We start from the raw sequence: 16,433 nt of genomic DNA, 5'->3' as shown, positions 1-16,433 counted from the left end.
AGTTGAATTGGTGGATCAAAGGATAAACGAATCTGTAATTTTGATGGATATTGCCAAATTGTACTCCATAGGGATGGTATTACTTTGCACTTTCACCAATAATATATGGAAGTGTCTATTTCCCTAGAACATTGCCAGTTGAATGTGTTATTCCACTACCATCTTGCTGTCTTAAATGACTTGTTAACAGATTCAGTACCCTTCCCCTGCCCTTGCCAGCTATGTGTGAGATATTTTCCCTAAATTGTTTTTTGCTTTAATTTTGTTTCTTACTGTACAATAATTTTATACAGATAAACCAGTCAATCTTTTTCCTTTGATTTCTTTTTTTTTTTTTTTTTTTTGGCTGCGTGCAGGGATTGAAGCCGGGACCTTGGCAGTGAGAGCTCAGAGTCCTAACCGCTGGACTGCCAGGGAATTCCCACATTTATTATTTTTGAGGCTTAAAATTTCTTTCCCATCCAGAGATTTCATAGATACTAAATTGTTTTTTCTTCTAGTTTTTTTAATGTCTTTTTATATAAATACATTTATTTATTTATTTATTTTTGGCTGGGTTGGGTCTTCGTTGCTGTGCGTGGGCGTCTCACTGCGGTGGCTTCTCTTTTTAGCACGGGCTCTAGGCATGTGGGCTTCAGTAGTTGTGGTGCGTGGGCTTCAGTAGTTGTGGCTCGTGGTCTTTAGAGCACAGGCTCAGTAGTTGCGGCGCAAAGGCTTTGTTGCTCTGCAGCATGTAGGATCTTCCTGGACCAGGGTTTGAACCCATGTCCCATGCATTGGCAGGCGGATTCTTAACCACTGCACCACCGGGGAAGCCCTTTAATGTCTTGATTATTTAAATTATTTTTGAATTTTCAATTCTGATCTATTTGGACCTGATTTTGATCCAACTATATTTTGTAATAGTGACAGCATGTAACATTTATTGAATACTTATTAAATGTAAACCTTCCTAGCAGTAGAGTAAGTGAATTTCAAAGGTTGTTTCCCCTATTAATAATAGCACATATTCCAAGGGGACACATGAGATTGTTTTTTTTTCTTAACCGAATGATAAACTTTTTCTTTTTTTAACAAGTGGAAATTTCATTGTAAAATGTTACTTAACTCATATTGGTTTTTTATTCATATTTGAATTAAAGCTAAGTATTAATATTAATGCTAAGACCAAATGAAGTTTAAGTATTTCACCTCAGAAGTTCAATGTTGGTAGAAGAAATAACCTTGAGACTTTGTACATGGCTAACTGCACTTCATATTATATTATTGTTTATATCACTTTTTTTATTGTTACAGACCATATCCATATCCAATAGTCGTGTTTTTCTCCACCTGTCATCTTTCCTTGTGTTAGAGAATGATTTTGTTTGATTGATAACCATGTGGTTGTAAGAGCCTGTGAAATTAAAACTCATCAGCAAATATCAGTAAAATGTCCTTTTCAGCCTGACTTAATCCTGGCATTTGAACAGTCTTGAAATACCACAGAGTCTGGATTAAAAACAAAATTATTTTATCTATGCCATCTGTTTTCATTCATGAAGGCCTGTGACACAGCAGATATATTTAGATGTTTTCTGGTCTATTCAGATTTCCTTTAATATATTTAATTTATGACATTTGGTATCCTGTTCATTAACTAAAATAACATGAGAGCGTAAACTTCCTTTAGAAGAAGGACATTTCTGTTGCTGCACCTGCCAAATTATGCTTGTAGCTAAGATGAGATGATATATTTGTGAGAGAGTTTTCCCATTTTCTGAAACATCAAGGTTAAATCAAAATATTTCAAAATTTACAGCTTATATATTCACCCTTACTTTCTCTACTTAATGACCCCAAAAAGGAGAGCCAATTTAGAAGATTTATCTTTTTAGAATCTGAATTGTTTTCCATATTAGATTGAGCAAAGCAGAATTAAAGAATTATTTGCCTCGTTTCTTGAATTTCTTCAAAATTTACCTGATATCTGAAATCTGTTGGGCACTTACATAAAGCTGTGGCAACAATTTTTTATGATAGAAAGAGCAAGACAAGAAATACTATTGGGAAATATTAGAGAGAAATATAGAATTGGAAAAAGATGGCTTTTGGTTAGGTTTTGAGGGAATTGTAGAGAAGATTTTACTTTTGAAGGATTCAGCTTCTGTTTATCTAGAATTAAAATCCATGAAACCTTAAAAGATTTACCCAAAATATTCTTGATTACCAGGATAGAAAGTAAACAAAGAAAAGATCTGTAATGAAAATGAACCCCAAGTCATATCATTATGTCCTAATCTGATTTTCAGAAGTACACCCACCAAGGAAACAATGTGTTATATGGGGCAAGTGGCCTGACTCTTCAACCTAAGGGCCTCAAGTCTTCCTATGAGTAAAAGCTCAAAAACCCCAAGTAGAAAAATATCCAGTTGAAAAATTAAAAGTAAGCCTTTCTGGAAAAGACTCTTTTCTCAATAATTTCTAGCTAAGAATCAAAGCATGATTACATATTATTGCAGAGCCAGGACCAATCAAGGGTAAAAAAATTCCCCCAGCCCAGTGTTTTCAGATAAGAAATTTCAGTTAAGATCCACAGTGTAATTTAAGTATTATCATCTACCATTTGAATCATCCTAATGATCTTCGGGTTGATCCTCAGATTTGTGGAATTCATTTTATATGTATTAACACCTATAAAAATCAGAAGGACACACTGTTGTAAAAGTAACTAAACACAATTTGGAAAGTCAGACATGGTTCAATAAATGAGGATAGTCAAGTGGGCTCAACATCAAGAGTATAACATCTTAGATTTTTAAAACAATTTTGAAATATGTGAATGGGGAAATCTTTTCTCATTAAAATCTGGAATATGTAGCAGCTGAAACATCCTTCTTATAAAAAGTTCTTTCAGAACTGATTGAAAAGTAGATTCCATTAAATTTGGAGAAACCCAAATTAGAGCATTGGTTTTAAAACAATTGCATTTTAATCTTTTTTCTTTTTGCCCTGAATATCAATTTCTTTATTCGTCCAATAATTTGTTTTCCAATACCTCTTATATATATATATATCATTTCACACAAGTGAAACTCTGTTGGATAAATTTTTTTTTTAAACATCTTTATTGAAGTATAATTGCCTTACAATGGTGTGTTAGCTTCTGCTTTATAACAAAGTGAATCAGTTATACATATACAATATGTTCCCATTTCTCTTCCCTCTTGCATCTCCCTCCCTCCCACCCTCCCCATCCCACCCCTCTAGGTGGTCACAAAGCACCGAGCTGATCTCCCTGTGCTATGCGGCTGCTTCCCACTAGTTATCTATTTTACATTTGGTAGTGTATATATGTCCATGACACTCTCTTACCCTGTCACATCTCACCCCACCCCCTCCCCATATCCTCAAGTCCATTGTCTAGTAGGTCTGTGTCTTTATTCCCGTCTTGCCACTAGGTTCTTCATGGCCTTTTTTTTTTTTTTCCCTTAGATTCCGTATATATGTGTTAGCATACTGTATTTGTTTTTCTCTTTCTGACTTACTTCACTCTGTATGACAGACTCTAACTCCATCCACCTCATTACAAATACCTCCATTTCATTTCTTTTTATGGCTGAGTAATATTCCATTGTATATATGTGCCACATCTTCTTTATCCATTCATCTGTCGATGGACATTTAGGTTGCTTCCATGTCCTGGCTATTGTAAATAGAGCTGCAATGAACATTTTGGTACATGACTCTTTTTGACCTATGGTTTTCTCAGGGTATATGCCCAGTATTGGGATTGCTGGGTCGTATGGTAGTTCTATTTGTAGTTTTTTAAGGAACCTCCATACTGTTCTCCATAGTGGCTGTATCAATTTACATTCCCACCAACAGTGCAAGAGTGTTCCCTTTCCTCCACACCCTCTCCAGCATTTATTGTTTCTAGATTTTTTGATGATGGCCATTCTGACCGGTGTGAGATGATATCTCATTGTAGTTTTGATTTGCATTTCTCTAATGATTAATGATGCTGAGCATTCTTTCATGTGTCTGTAGGCCATCTGTATATCTTCTTTGGAGAGATAAATTTTTTAAAGTGGGAATTGACACATATATTTTTAAAATTTTTATTGGAGTATAGTTGCCTTACAATATTGTGTTAGTTTCTATTGTACAACAAAGTGAATCAGCTATACGTATACATATATACCCTCTTTTTTGGATTTCCTTCCCATTTAGGTCACCACAGAGCATTGAGTAGAATTCCCTGTGCTATACAGTAGGTTCTCATTAGTTATCTATGCATTTTAATCTTAACTGTATTTTACTTTACATGTGTACTTCACAATACAGAGTAATTGAGGGGAATAGAATTGTTAGCTCTTGGTTTTATTGGTTTAAAATTTTTAGAGCTTGTAAGATTCCTAATTCTGCTTCCTAAATCATATTTTGAGGTGATCATTGCATTTCTTTTTTTTTTTAACATCTTTATTGGAGTATAATTGCTTTACAATGGTGTATTAATTTCTGCTTTATAACAAAGTGAATCAGTTATACATATACATATATCCCCATATCTCTTCCCTCTTGTGTCTCCCTCCTTCCCACCCTCCCTATCCCACCCATCTAGGTGGTCACAAAGCACAGACCTGATCTCCCTGTGCTATGCAGCTTCTTCCCACTAGCTATCTATTTTACATTTGGTAGTGTATATAGACCATTGCATTTCTAAAACTTCAACTGACACTAATGATAGGTACATGATGCAAAAAACCATCACACTGGATAAGTGAAGACCTGGTTTTGGCAAAGTTTAAAGGAGAGAACTCTAGGGGAGTACCACGTCTAGTGTGATGGAAAAAGCACCTAAAATTGACCTTCTCACAGATAACAAATAAAAAACTACAAAAAATAACTACCGGGGCTTCCCTGGTGGCGCAGTGGTTGAGAATCTGCCTACCAATGCAGGGAACACGGGTTCGAGCCCTGGTCTGGGAAGATCCCACATGCCGTGGAGCAACTGGGCCCGTGAGCCACAACTACTGAGCCTGCGCATCTGGAGCCTGTGCTCCGCAACAAGAGAGGCCGCGATAGTGAGAGGCCCGTGCGCTGCAATGAAGAGTGGCCCCCACTCGCGGCAACTAGAGAAAGCCCTTGCATAGAAACGAAGACCCAACACAGCCAAAAATAAATTAATTAATTAATTTAAAAAAAAAAAAAAAAAAAAAACTACCTGAAGAGTCTGGGGAGTGACCAAAGATAGGCTGATTTTGTAGCAGAGTCAGAATTTGGAAGACGAGACAGGAGCTAGGTCTCATTTTAAGGCTTTGGCCTAGGGACTTCCCTAGTGGTGCAGTGGTTAAGAATCCACCTGCCAATGCAGGGAACACGGGTTCAAGCCCTGGTCTGGGAAGATCCCACATGCCGTGGAGCAACTAAGCCCATGCACCACAACTACTGAGCCTGTGCTCTAGAGCCCACGAGCCACAACTACTGAATCCCGTGCACCTAGAGCCCATGCTCCACAACAAGAGAAGCCACCGCAAAGCGAAGCCTGCACACTGCAATGAAGAGTAGCCCCCGCTTGCTGCAACTAGAGAAAGCCCACGCGTAGCACGCGAAGACCCAATGCGGCCAAAAAAAAAAAGGCTTTGGCCTAAGTACACAATGTGGTGTGAGAATGCTGAAGCTTCTCTAGATAACTCGGGTCTTTGTGTACTAAGGAACCAGAGGAGAGTGTCTGGGGCAGCCATCACTCCCAGAAAATGATAGAATAGGGTGGGATTCCAGGAAAGGAGAAACCTGGAAAAAGCGAGCTCTATTTCATGTGTAAACTTTGCCCAAGTCTCTGGCTTACTCGTGAACCAAAGTGATTCACAGGGCAGACTCAAAGCACCTTGCAGCTAAATAAAAAGAGCTAAACTGAAATGTGACCTCCCATTCACCTTAATTGAGACAGACTCTGAAGTTTGACTCTACTTAAGTTAATTGCCCTATAAAACAAAAAACATTAATGCTTTTCGAGAGATAGAACAGAATCTAGAGTCTTCAAAACAAAGGAATCATAATGTCCAGAATACAATCTAAAATTACTCATGAAATGAAGAACCAGGAAAACATGATCCACTTTCAAGGGGAAAGCCCAGCCCTCCAAATGACTCAGATGTTGGAATTATCAGGCAAGGACTTAAGACAGCTATTATAAATTTGCTCAGTGAGGTTAAGAAAAATAAAAAGAAAATATCAGAAGATAAATAGAAAACATGAAAAAGAACCAATTAGAAATATTAGAATTGAAAAGTAAAATATCTGAAAAAAATTCACTGAATGGGCTTAATAGCATAATGGAGATGACAGAGGAAAGAGTTAATGAACTTGAAGACAGACCATTAGGAATTATCCAATTTGAAGAAAAGATGGAAAGAAATGAACAGTCTTAGGAAACTGCGGGACGATATCAAAAGGTCTAAACTATGTGTACTTGGAGTTCCAGAAGAAGAGGCAAGAAGGAGAGATGGTCATTTAAAAGAAGAACATCTGTATAATGGAATATTATCCAGTGCTAAAAAGAAAGGAGCTACCAAGCCATGAAAAGACATGGAGAAACTTTAAATGCCTATTATTAAGTGAAAAGGCTATGATTCCAACTATATGACATTCTGGAAAAGACAGAACTCTCTGGAGACAGTAAGAAGATCAGTCGTTGCCAGGGTTGGGGGTGGGGAGGGATGAGTAGGTGGAGCACACAGGATTTTTAGGACAGTGAGATATATAATGATGGGTACATGTCATTATACCTTTGCCCAAACCCATAGAATGTACAACATCAAAAATGATCAGTAATGTGTATACAGGTCTATGAAAATACTGTGGAATAAACCCAGGAAGGATGGATAGTGTTGCAACGGGTCCTTCTGTAAGTAAAAACAATCAGAAAGCAGGCTTTAAATTCTCAAAGTGTGATGGGAACTTTTATCAAGTAACAGTCAATAGAAAGTTAAGAATCAGTCTTAGAGATTTATTCAATGCCAGTTCTTGCCATCATGTTTTTTCTGTTTTGTTTTGTTTTTGTTTTTGTTTTTTTGGCTGCACTGTGCAATTTGGGGGATCTCAGTTCCCCGACCAGGGATTGAACCCAGGCCACTGGCAGTGAAAGCCCAGAATCCTAACCATTAGGCCACCAGGGAACTCCCTTCTTGCCATCATTTTGAAATTGATAAACTGGGCATAGTTCAGAAAGCAAACCTGATGCCTTTATGGGAGATGGAGCCACATTCGTGCTCTGCGTGGGTTCACCGCTGCAGGAGAACGTTATGTTTTCTCTTAAAGGCAAAATGCTTGTAGTTTTGCCTCTTTACTTTGTATTTACTTTTAAAGTTGCACTTGTTCAGCTACCAGTGTATACAAAATCCTATATTTGGGATACTTTTTCTATAATAAAATGTTATCATTTAAAAAAAAAATAATGAACTATAATGTAAACTATGAACTTTGGGTGGTTATGAAGGCCAATGTAGGTTCATCACTTGTAAAAAGCGTACCACTCTGGTGGGCAGTATTGATAATGGGGGAAGCTATGTATGGAGGTGGGAAGGGGGATATGGGAAATCTCTGTAACTTCCCCTCAATTTTGCTATGAACCTAAAACTGCTCTAAAATTATATATATGTATATATATATAATATATATATTATACACAAAATTCTAGAAATCCTATAACTGCCATTTATTATTGGTTGGTATACAATAAGTATGTTTAACCTGAATTAAAGGCCTTTGTTATCTAATATCAATACACATACCACAGACTTTTCAAAGCATTGTAAAGTGTTCTACTTGGACAACATTAAATTTCTGTTGTATTTGTGAAGATGCTTATGTTTTTCTTTTAACAAAAAGCAGATTTATTTCTTTTCAATATAAAACTTTTCTATTGAATTTTCTTTGAAGCAACTGGTAATAAGATTATGATGCAAAAGCACAGAAGGGTGGAGAAAATGGTCTTGCCCGTTATCTTATATATAATATGTCATATTTGTCTTAGTCCCAGGATAAGGTAATAAGTCATATATCTGGGAAAAAATAGGAGACAATTTTGCTTAACATATTTATTATGTGATTAGAGTGTTGCATCAAATGGCCAATTTAATGCTGTTTTTTTTTAAATGTTCTGCTCCTGTCAGTTAAAAGTCTTCCTTCCCTTCCTTTCTAGTCATAGATAAAATCATATATGTATATATGATTGCAAGTTCTGACAATTCCTTTGGCTTTGGCCATGGAGAAAGCAGTCTTGTAATTCAAGCTCTAAATCAGTTTAAGGTGTTTCCTTATTCCACTACCAGCCTGGGGATGAACAGAATCACCCATTTTAGGCACACTGCCTCCCTCCCTTCCCCTCCTTTTCCCAGATGAAATCTATTTTTAGTGTTTTTATCATTTTAGGCATTTCATAAGGCAGAGGTGTGCATGTAGGATTTCTGGAGTTATGTATTATCACTTAGAAGAAGTGGGGAAATGCCACACTATATGCAGGAAATGGCTCCTCCACAGTCCAAAGATAAAACGTCCAGATTAAAGGGAGATTAGGAAAGAGAAAAAACATATTGCAGTTTATTCAGCAGGTCTCTCAGTTTCCTTCTCCGAATTAGAATCTACAGATTTATTCACAAGATAATAGGCTGTTTTTTCTTAAATTTTTTTAAAAAGTGGTAGTAGTTATTGTTATTCGATTAGAAATGGTAACAAATCTGAAAATATTTAAGAACATACTGTTTCCCATCCCTTCACACAACCATACCATACCCTAGAGAAGACTCCAGGTTTCTGTTTTTAGTTCTCTGGTTTCTGCTATAATTTTAGGTAAAATGTTTTTTTCTCTCTCCCACTTTATTCATTTTAGACACTACTTATTGATTCCCCAATTTTATTAAGAACAGTTTCACTCATATGTATTATAACTTTCTGCCCTTTCATAATGTAGACATTTATTATTTCAATTTTTTGATTGATTACTTTTTACACTTTAGATGATACCTCTAAATTTCTCCTCTGCATCCCCATTCCACAGAATCTCTTCAAGCTCCTCTTTATAACCTAAAGATACGTGAGTGCACCTACCCCTTTCTCTACCTTTTATTCTTCCCTTCCATATTTTACCTTATGTCAGCCACAGCTTCTACTTTTACATTGTCAGAATTACTAAAATTTATTTCTGTCTTGCAACAATAATCACTGTTGACCACAGAATGACTCTAAACTTTGAAAACCAACACTTACCTTATAGGACTATGCTAATATTGTTCAATGCTGGTCTGAGTAGTGTATTAGATAGATTTCATGTCCTTCTCTAACTGATTCAATATAATATCACCTTGGCCAGTGTAAGGAGAGTGTTTCTAAGCATCAACATCAGTTAAAATAGTTTTACACTCTATGTATTACTTAAATTCATGCCATACTGTAGTTTCTTTTATATTTAGACGATGGTTCACTTGTACATTTACAAATTATTTTCCTGCAGTTTCTAATTGCCATTTTTCTTTCATTTCATTATTTGCTTTTATATCTCCTTCCCCTTATCCATCACACACACACGCGTGTGCACACACACAGACACACACCTTTAAATTGTAACTTTAATTCTATTGAGTTCTTTCTTTTCTGGAGACCTCTCTCCTGGAGTCTTTAGTCTTCCTATTCCAATCAGTTTTACAGTTTCTTTATTTTGGTCAGTCATTCTCTTTAATGCTGCAGACTCTTCACATACTACAGATCCTTGTTTTTCTATTCATACTTAAGAAAAAAGGAAGAGTAGCTGGTTGGGGTTTCCTTTGTTTTAACAGCTCTTTTCCAGCCATTTTTCTCTCCTGAGTAGCAGTTCCGCAAGGAAACTTTTGGTGGAGCTGGGCGGGGACTCACTTTAGAGTCTGCTGATGGGAAGCTAGCTTTCAAGCTACAGGCCCCCAGGTCTCAGAATGACTTTATTCAGTTTTTTTGTAACATACTCTATACTTTTCTCCCTCAGGCTAAGTGTCAGATACCTGCCTGTGAGAATGCCACCTGTTACATTTGCCCAACTATAAATACTGGACTAATCCCCCTTTGGTAGCCTCACTTCTCCGTCATAACTTCTGACTCCAGAGTCAGAACCCTCTCCCTTTGCAGTTCCTTACATCATTTGCTAGGCTCTGACTTCTCTGTGCATTTCATTGGTCAACTTGCCTCTATCTGTTCCCCAGATATTTATTGAAAGCTCTCATTTGTTGGTGACCACCAACACCCCTAATCCTGTTGCCTCACATTCTTTTCTGTTATGGTTATGCCTTGATTATACTTTTAGGTTTTTACTTCAGTGAGATCTCAGGAGTGATGGGAGATAAACACATATTTCTGCTATCTTGAATCTCTCCAAGTTGGTTTTAGAAAAGCTATCAATTCAGTTTCCGTTCTAAACTCTAGGAAATATTAGATTGTTTCCACTCTATAGTTTTCTCTGTTTATTTAGTATCTCCTCATATAGACTGAAAACACTGCAAGAGCTGTAGTTGTGCATTCTGTTTCATCCATTTCTTCTATAGAGCCAGAGATTCAATTGTAAGGAGTTTCAAAATTTCAGATGTAAGTGCCAATGTTTAAAGTAGACCCCTTTTCTCTAGTTTTTCTATTCATTTTCTCTCTTCTCTTTCTTTACCTCTGCTTGCCTTGGTCTCTGTTTCTCAACTAATCATCTTTCTTCTAGTGCTGCTTCTTCACTATGTCCTTTTCCCAATCCCCTCAATCTATAGAGTTAAGGCATCTCTTTCCTCTGGGCCCTACCCTCCTTTACTCCTCATGTTCACTATTACATGACCTATTTGCAGACATTTCAGTGTACCACCCATGTTTCTCCTTTATATCTTTGCTACATATTTAGGTCCCCCAGGAATACTCTGAATAGCTTTGCAACTCAGCAGTTTCCAACTCATGGCCAACCTTGCTTCATCCCTACGCTCATTCCCTCCTCTCCCTATATTATTTTGAAATAAATCCCAGACATCACATTAGTTCTTTCACAAACATTTCAGTGTGTATCTCAATATGGGTGCTTTTAAAAATGTAACTACAAAACCATTAGCACACCTAAAATTACTTAATATCATTACATATCATTACATATTCAAATTTCTAATGTTTCATAATTGTGATTAATGCTTTTTAGTTTAATTGAATTAGGATCCAAATAAGGTCTAAAAATTCCTGTTGGTTGATACTCTTTTTAAGTCTCTTTTCATCTCTTTTTATCTGTAAGCTCCCTTCCTTTTTTCCCTATCCCTCTTTTTTCCTTTTTACTGCAATTTAATTGTTGAAGAAACTGGATTATGTGTCTTGTAGATTTCCCACCATCTGGATCTCACTGATTACATCCTTGCAGTGGCCTTTAATATGTCCCATAGAGTTTATCCTTTAAATCCTGGGATTTTATGGTGTTATTCTACTATTTGACATAATTCCTAACATTTCACATTTAATCTTCATATGATTTCACATCTCCTAAAACCACTTTTTGTAAGAAGTTATGTGTTTAACTTAATCTGACCCAGTTGCTTGCAGTCTTATAATTAGAACACCAGTTAAATGGTAGTTTCCCTGAGGGACTAGGTGCTTAGACTGGTGAAAATGAAACTTACTTTTTGCGAGAAGGCCCCTTTGGGGAATTGATATAGACCTTAAACTGTAGTTAAATAAAAGTTTACATTAAAATGAGAATAGCTTTATATTTTCAAATTTTAACCCTTAATAAATCAATGAATGAGAACCTAGGCTTACTGAAGGTGGAATCAGAGCCTCATATATGTGGACAGCTCCAAGTAAACCATCTTCAGCTACTCCATAGCATAACTAGGGCAAATGATGTAATCTGGGATAGGTACTGAAATCCTCAGACTCACCCTCACCCAGCCCCATGGCTGGGGAAATTAGGTCTTTCTCAGTCACTGGTTGGGGAGTAAATATCATGAGTTTTAGTACTTCTTGTCCATATGTCAGAAAATATGGGATCTAAACAGGAGGAAATAAGCTAGAAGAAGTTCACAACCTTTCTAGCATGCTGATGTCTGAAATGGTATGAATGGGAGAGCTGTCATTTTGTCTTAAGGGCTGCAGCTCTTTCACGGCTTCTTTGACTTCTGGTTATTTTCATGCAGCAGCTCTCATTGCGAAATCCATTCTTGGCCTTGGCTAGTGATTTTTCTTGGGTGATATACAGTTTTGTACATAGCATTATTTTTTTTAATGAATTAAGGGTTTTCTTCCTGTATGTTTGTTTGTTTGTTTTCCCAGAGGTAAACTTAGAAAGATTAGAACTTTTAGGGTGAAATGTCAGACTAAAAATTTCTTTTTATGATATATTGTTCTCATTTTCTCTCTGGTTTTAGGAGCTGGGAATCCAAAGTGCAAAATTGCAATTGTTATGGGAAAAACTAACAATAACTGTGTAACCAGGTAATAAAACAATAGTGATTGAGAAATCTATGAGGAATAAGAGTCGGTCTTTCTCTGTATCTACTTAATTTACTTAAAACGCACCATTTGGGCTCACAAATCATAATAATATAAAATATATTATGACATTAAATGTCACATGTTTGTATTTCACAATTATTTTGCTAAAAGATATATTTAGAAAACATTTTAGGGAGTGTTGCTGTACATTCTTCACTGTGGAATTTCCTGTATTAAAAATGTTGCTGAATCCTCAAAGCTGTTTGGATCAGATTATAAGATATATAAAATTTTTCAAAACTGTTTGTAAGTTAGACATTTAGATCCAAGGCAATAGTCTTGAAATGTTTAATGTATTGAATATCAGTTGCCAGTTACCACTTTGAGCAATGAGAAGCCTCAGTTAAATAATTTTCACATATTTTAAAATCATCATTGTTCCAGATTACAGCCTGCATCTGAATGTACTTAATGTATGTTTTTTACACAGTCCCCATTCCAGACATCATTGCTTACATAATTACAAGATAACAACAATGAAAAAGTGACAGTTGAGACCCTGCCTAACATCTGTTTTATTTTTCCACTTAGCACACTTTTCCTAACATCTGTTTTTCTTTTGACCAGACACAAACAACACAGCATGATTCTTGTTCCCATCAACACACCTGGAGTAGAAGTAGTAAGGCCCTTGTCTGTTTTTGGCTACCTGGGTAAGTACTCAATCAACCTGTCCGTGTATTTGCAAACAGGAAGACTAGAATATGCAGTAACACTGAAGGGACTAGACAGCTTTTTTAAAAAAAATATTTATTTATTTATTTGGCTGCATGAGGTCTCAGTTGTGGCACACAGGATCTTCACTGCGGCATGTGGGATCTTTCGTTGCAGCGGGCAGGCTCTCTAGTCGTGGTACGCAGGCCCTAGAAAGCGCGGGCTTAGTAGTTGCGGCACGTGGGCTTAGTTGCCCCACAGCATGTGGGATCTTAGTTCCCTGACCAGAGATCAAACCCACGTCCCCTGCATTGGAAGGTGGATTCTTAACCACTGGACCACCAGGGAAGTCCCTAGATAGCATTTTAATGCACAAGATGGGTTCTTAGAAATCTTTCGACGTTTAATAAAAATACGAGTGGAGTTCAGAACAGAACAAATAAAAAGAGAGGTGGTGCAGCATTCTACCATGTTTTGTCTGCTTTTGGGAAAGGGCAGACTGGTATTCAAGGAATAACGACTCTGTCTGCCAGCCTTCTCTTCATCATCCAGGAGAATAGATTAATGAAATACACCTGGAAATTAAATCTAGGTAACCCACAGTAACATTTATTTTTGTTTTCAAGTTTAGCTTTCTTAGTCAATCAACCTCAAGAGCTATTAATAAGCAATGGGTTTTGAGTGATTTGAATGCAAAACTTTTCCTTCCGTCTGTCCTTGGGTGGAATTTCTAAGAAGCAAGGATACTTTTGCTCAGGCTCATGTTCACTGTTTCCTTGACAATCAGGTTGCTCATTCAGCAAGTATTTGTTGAGTGCTGAGCACCATTCCAGGTACTTAGAATGCATTAGTGAACACAGTAGACCAAGATCTCTGCCCTTGTGGAGCTTACATGCTGGGGGAAGGAGACAGAGAGTAAATACAAACATGTAAATAAGAAGTTATATAGCTGTCAGCCGGCGATAAATGTTATGAAAAAGTTTACTGAACTTCAGGGTTTGTGGTGACCCTGGCTTTCTGTTTATTGTTGAAAGTGGCTAATGAAAATATTCAAGTAGTGGATATAAGACTTGCAGTTTTATGGGACATTTGACATCATCATTTCTGTAGGCTGCAGCTGGAGAATGCACCCACAGGTTAAGTGTGTTGGCAAACATGAAAAGATGCTCAACAACACTGATTATTAGAGAAATGCAAATCAAAACTACAATGAGGTATCACCTCACACTGGTCAGAATGGCCACCATCAAAATATCTACAAACAGTAAATGCTGGAGAGGGTGTGGAGCAAAGGGAACCCCTCCTGCACTGTTGGTGGGAATGTAAATTGATACAGCCACTAAGGAGAACAGTATGGAGGTTGCTTAAAAAACTAAAACTATAACTACCATATGACACAGCAATCCCACTCCTGGGCATATACTATGAGAAAACCATAATTCAAAAAGGCACATGCACCCCAGTGTTCATTGCAGCACTATTTACAATAGCCAGGACATGGAAGCAACCTAAATGTCCATCGACAGATGAATGGATAAAAAAGATGTGGTACATATATACAATGGAGTATTACTCGGCCATTAAAAGGAATGAAATTGGGTCATTTGTAGAGATGTGGATGGACCTAGAGAGTGTCATACAGAGTGAAGTAAGTCAGAAAAGCAAATATTGTATATTAATGCATATATGTGGAATCTAGAAAAATGGTATAGATGATCTTATTTGCAAAGCAGAAATGGAGACACAGACATAGAGAACAAATGTATGGATACCAAGGGAGGGGGGAGGGGGGAGGAATTGGGAGATTGGGATTGACACATATACACTATTGATACTATGTATAAAATAGACAACTAATGAGAACATATTGTATAGCCCAGGGAAATCTGCTTAATGCACGTGGTAACCTAGGTGGCAAGGAAATCCAAAAAAGAGGAGATATGTGTAGCTGACTAATTTTGCTGTACAGCAGAAACTAATACAACATTGTAAAGCAACTATACTCCAATAAAAATTAACTTTAAAAAAAAGGATTGAATTATAAAGAAAAGAAAAGTGTGTTGGCAAGATGGGGATGAACAAGCTCACTGGAGCAAACTGTGTATGGGAAGTTGTTGGGTTGCAGAGCAACAGCCTGAAAGACCACCAAAATGAGTTTATAATGTTGGTTCGCTACAAATACCCTCCATTGTAGAGCCTATGTTTGAAATTTCAGTATGACAATTTCACCAGCACCTCTCCAACTCCCTGTGCCAAGGCCAAAAGAAACAGTGTGGACATAGTTGATTATTAATGTCTATTCTGACTGGGAAAGGGTGTGGAGTTAGCATGAGATTATCTGCAGAATTTGGCAGGGAGGAGGGGTGATGTAAAGACAAAATGTGAATGCGTTTCCAATCTCAGTCACATGCCAGCATTTTCAAGAGGCAAACACACAGTGAACAAGCCTAGACTGGGAGCAAACATACCTGAAGACCCAGACTCAGCTTTGTCTCTAATGCTGAACCTGCGCTGTCCCTTCAAGCAGGTTCTTCACATCATCAGGCATTGGTTTCCACAATGGTCAAATCAGAAATTTGAATTACATTATTCACTTTCAATTTTTGAACAATTGGAACTTTTTTCTTCCAAGCAAAATTTTCTTTGGAAGCCCGTATATAAAAAATTTCAAAGAAGAAGCAATAATAAAACAATAATAAAATAGTCTGATCAGAGCTGTGGAGCCGTCTTCCTTTTTCATAGCTCTACAACTTCAGAGAATGAGCTCAGAAACCTCTTGATGAAATGATATCTAAAATCTCTTAAAATTTCTAAAACAGTTGATAAGTTTTCTGGGCTACACAGTGCTGGGGGTTCAGGCCTCTGGTCTACCTAGGAATGTATGACATATGAGGCCTTTAAATTCCACTATCTCTGAGTAATTATATTTCAGTAGATTAATTATCTGTGACTGTTTTTTGGTCAATTCATTTTGCTTTTTAAAATTTTATTCTCTATTTTATAGATAATTTCCATGGAGGACATTTTGAGATCCATTTTAATCAAGTGCGAGTTCCTGCCACCAATTTAATACTAGGTGAGATAAGTTTGGAAAAATGATTCTCTATTATTTTGTTTTAAAATAATTTCAGGGCTAAATCTGGAAAAATACGAAGTATACCATAATTTAGATACTTTCCCCTCTTATTTACTCCATTTATAAAGGAAAATTTTTTCCTTTGGTGGATTTTTCTTACATGGAATAATAAGGTTTTATTTAAGTATTT

The 16,433-nt window shown here is 36.8% G+C and overlaps 1 protein-coding gene across 2 annotated transcripts in view; it reads left to right on the top strand.

Moving 5' to 3' along the window:
• Positions 1 to 16,433, top strand: part of ACAD11 (acyl-CoA dehydrogenase family member 11) — a 96,773-nt gene that overhangs the window by 60,407 nt on the left and 19,933 nt on the right. For both annotated transcript variants that reach the window (XM_068545925.1, XM_068545924.1), the window contains exons 14-16: positions 12,387 to 12,453; positions 13,081 to 13,166; positions 16,172 to 16,243. In XM_068545925.1, coding sequence (XP_068402026.1) covers positions 12,387 to 12,453; positions 13,081 to 13,166; positions 16,172 to 16,243 — 225 coding nt within the window. The remainder of the gene's footprint in view (positions 1 to 12,386; positions 12,454 to 13,080; positions 13,167 to 16,171; positions 16,244 to 16,433) is intronic.

Source organism: Eschrichtius robustus, chromosome 6 (genome assembly GCF_028021215.1).
Source record: "Eschrichtius robustus isolate mEscRob2 chromosome 6, mEscRob2.pri, whole genome shotgun sequence".
Classification (NCBI taxonomy): domain Eukaryota; kingdom Metazoa; phylum Chordata; class Mammalia; order Artiodactyla; family Eschrichtiidae; genus Eschrichtius; species Eschrichtius robustus.
Note: the sequence above shows the minus strand (reverse complement) of the source record. Positions and strands in the feature narration are given on the sequence as shown.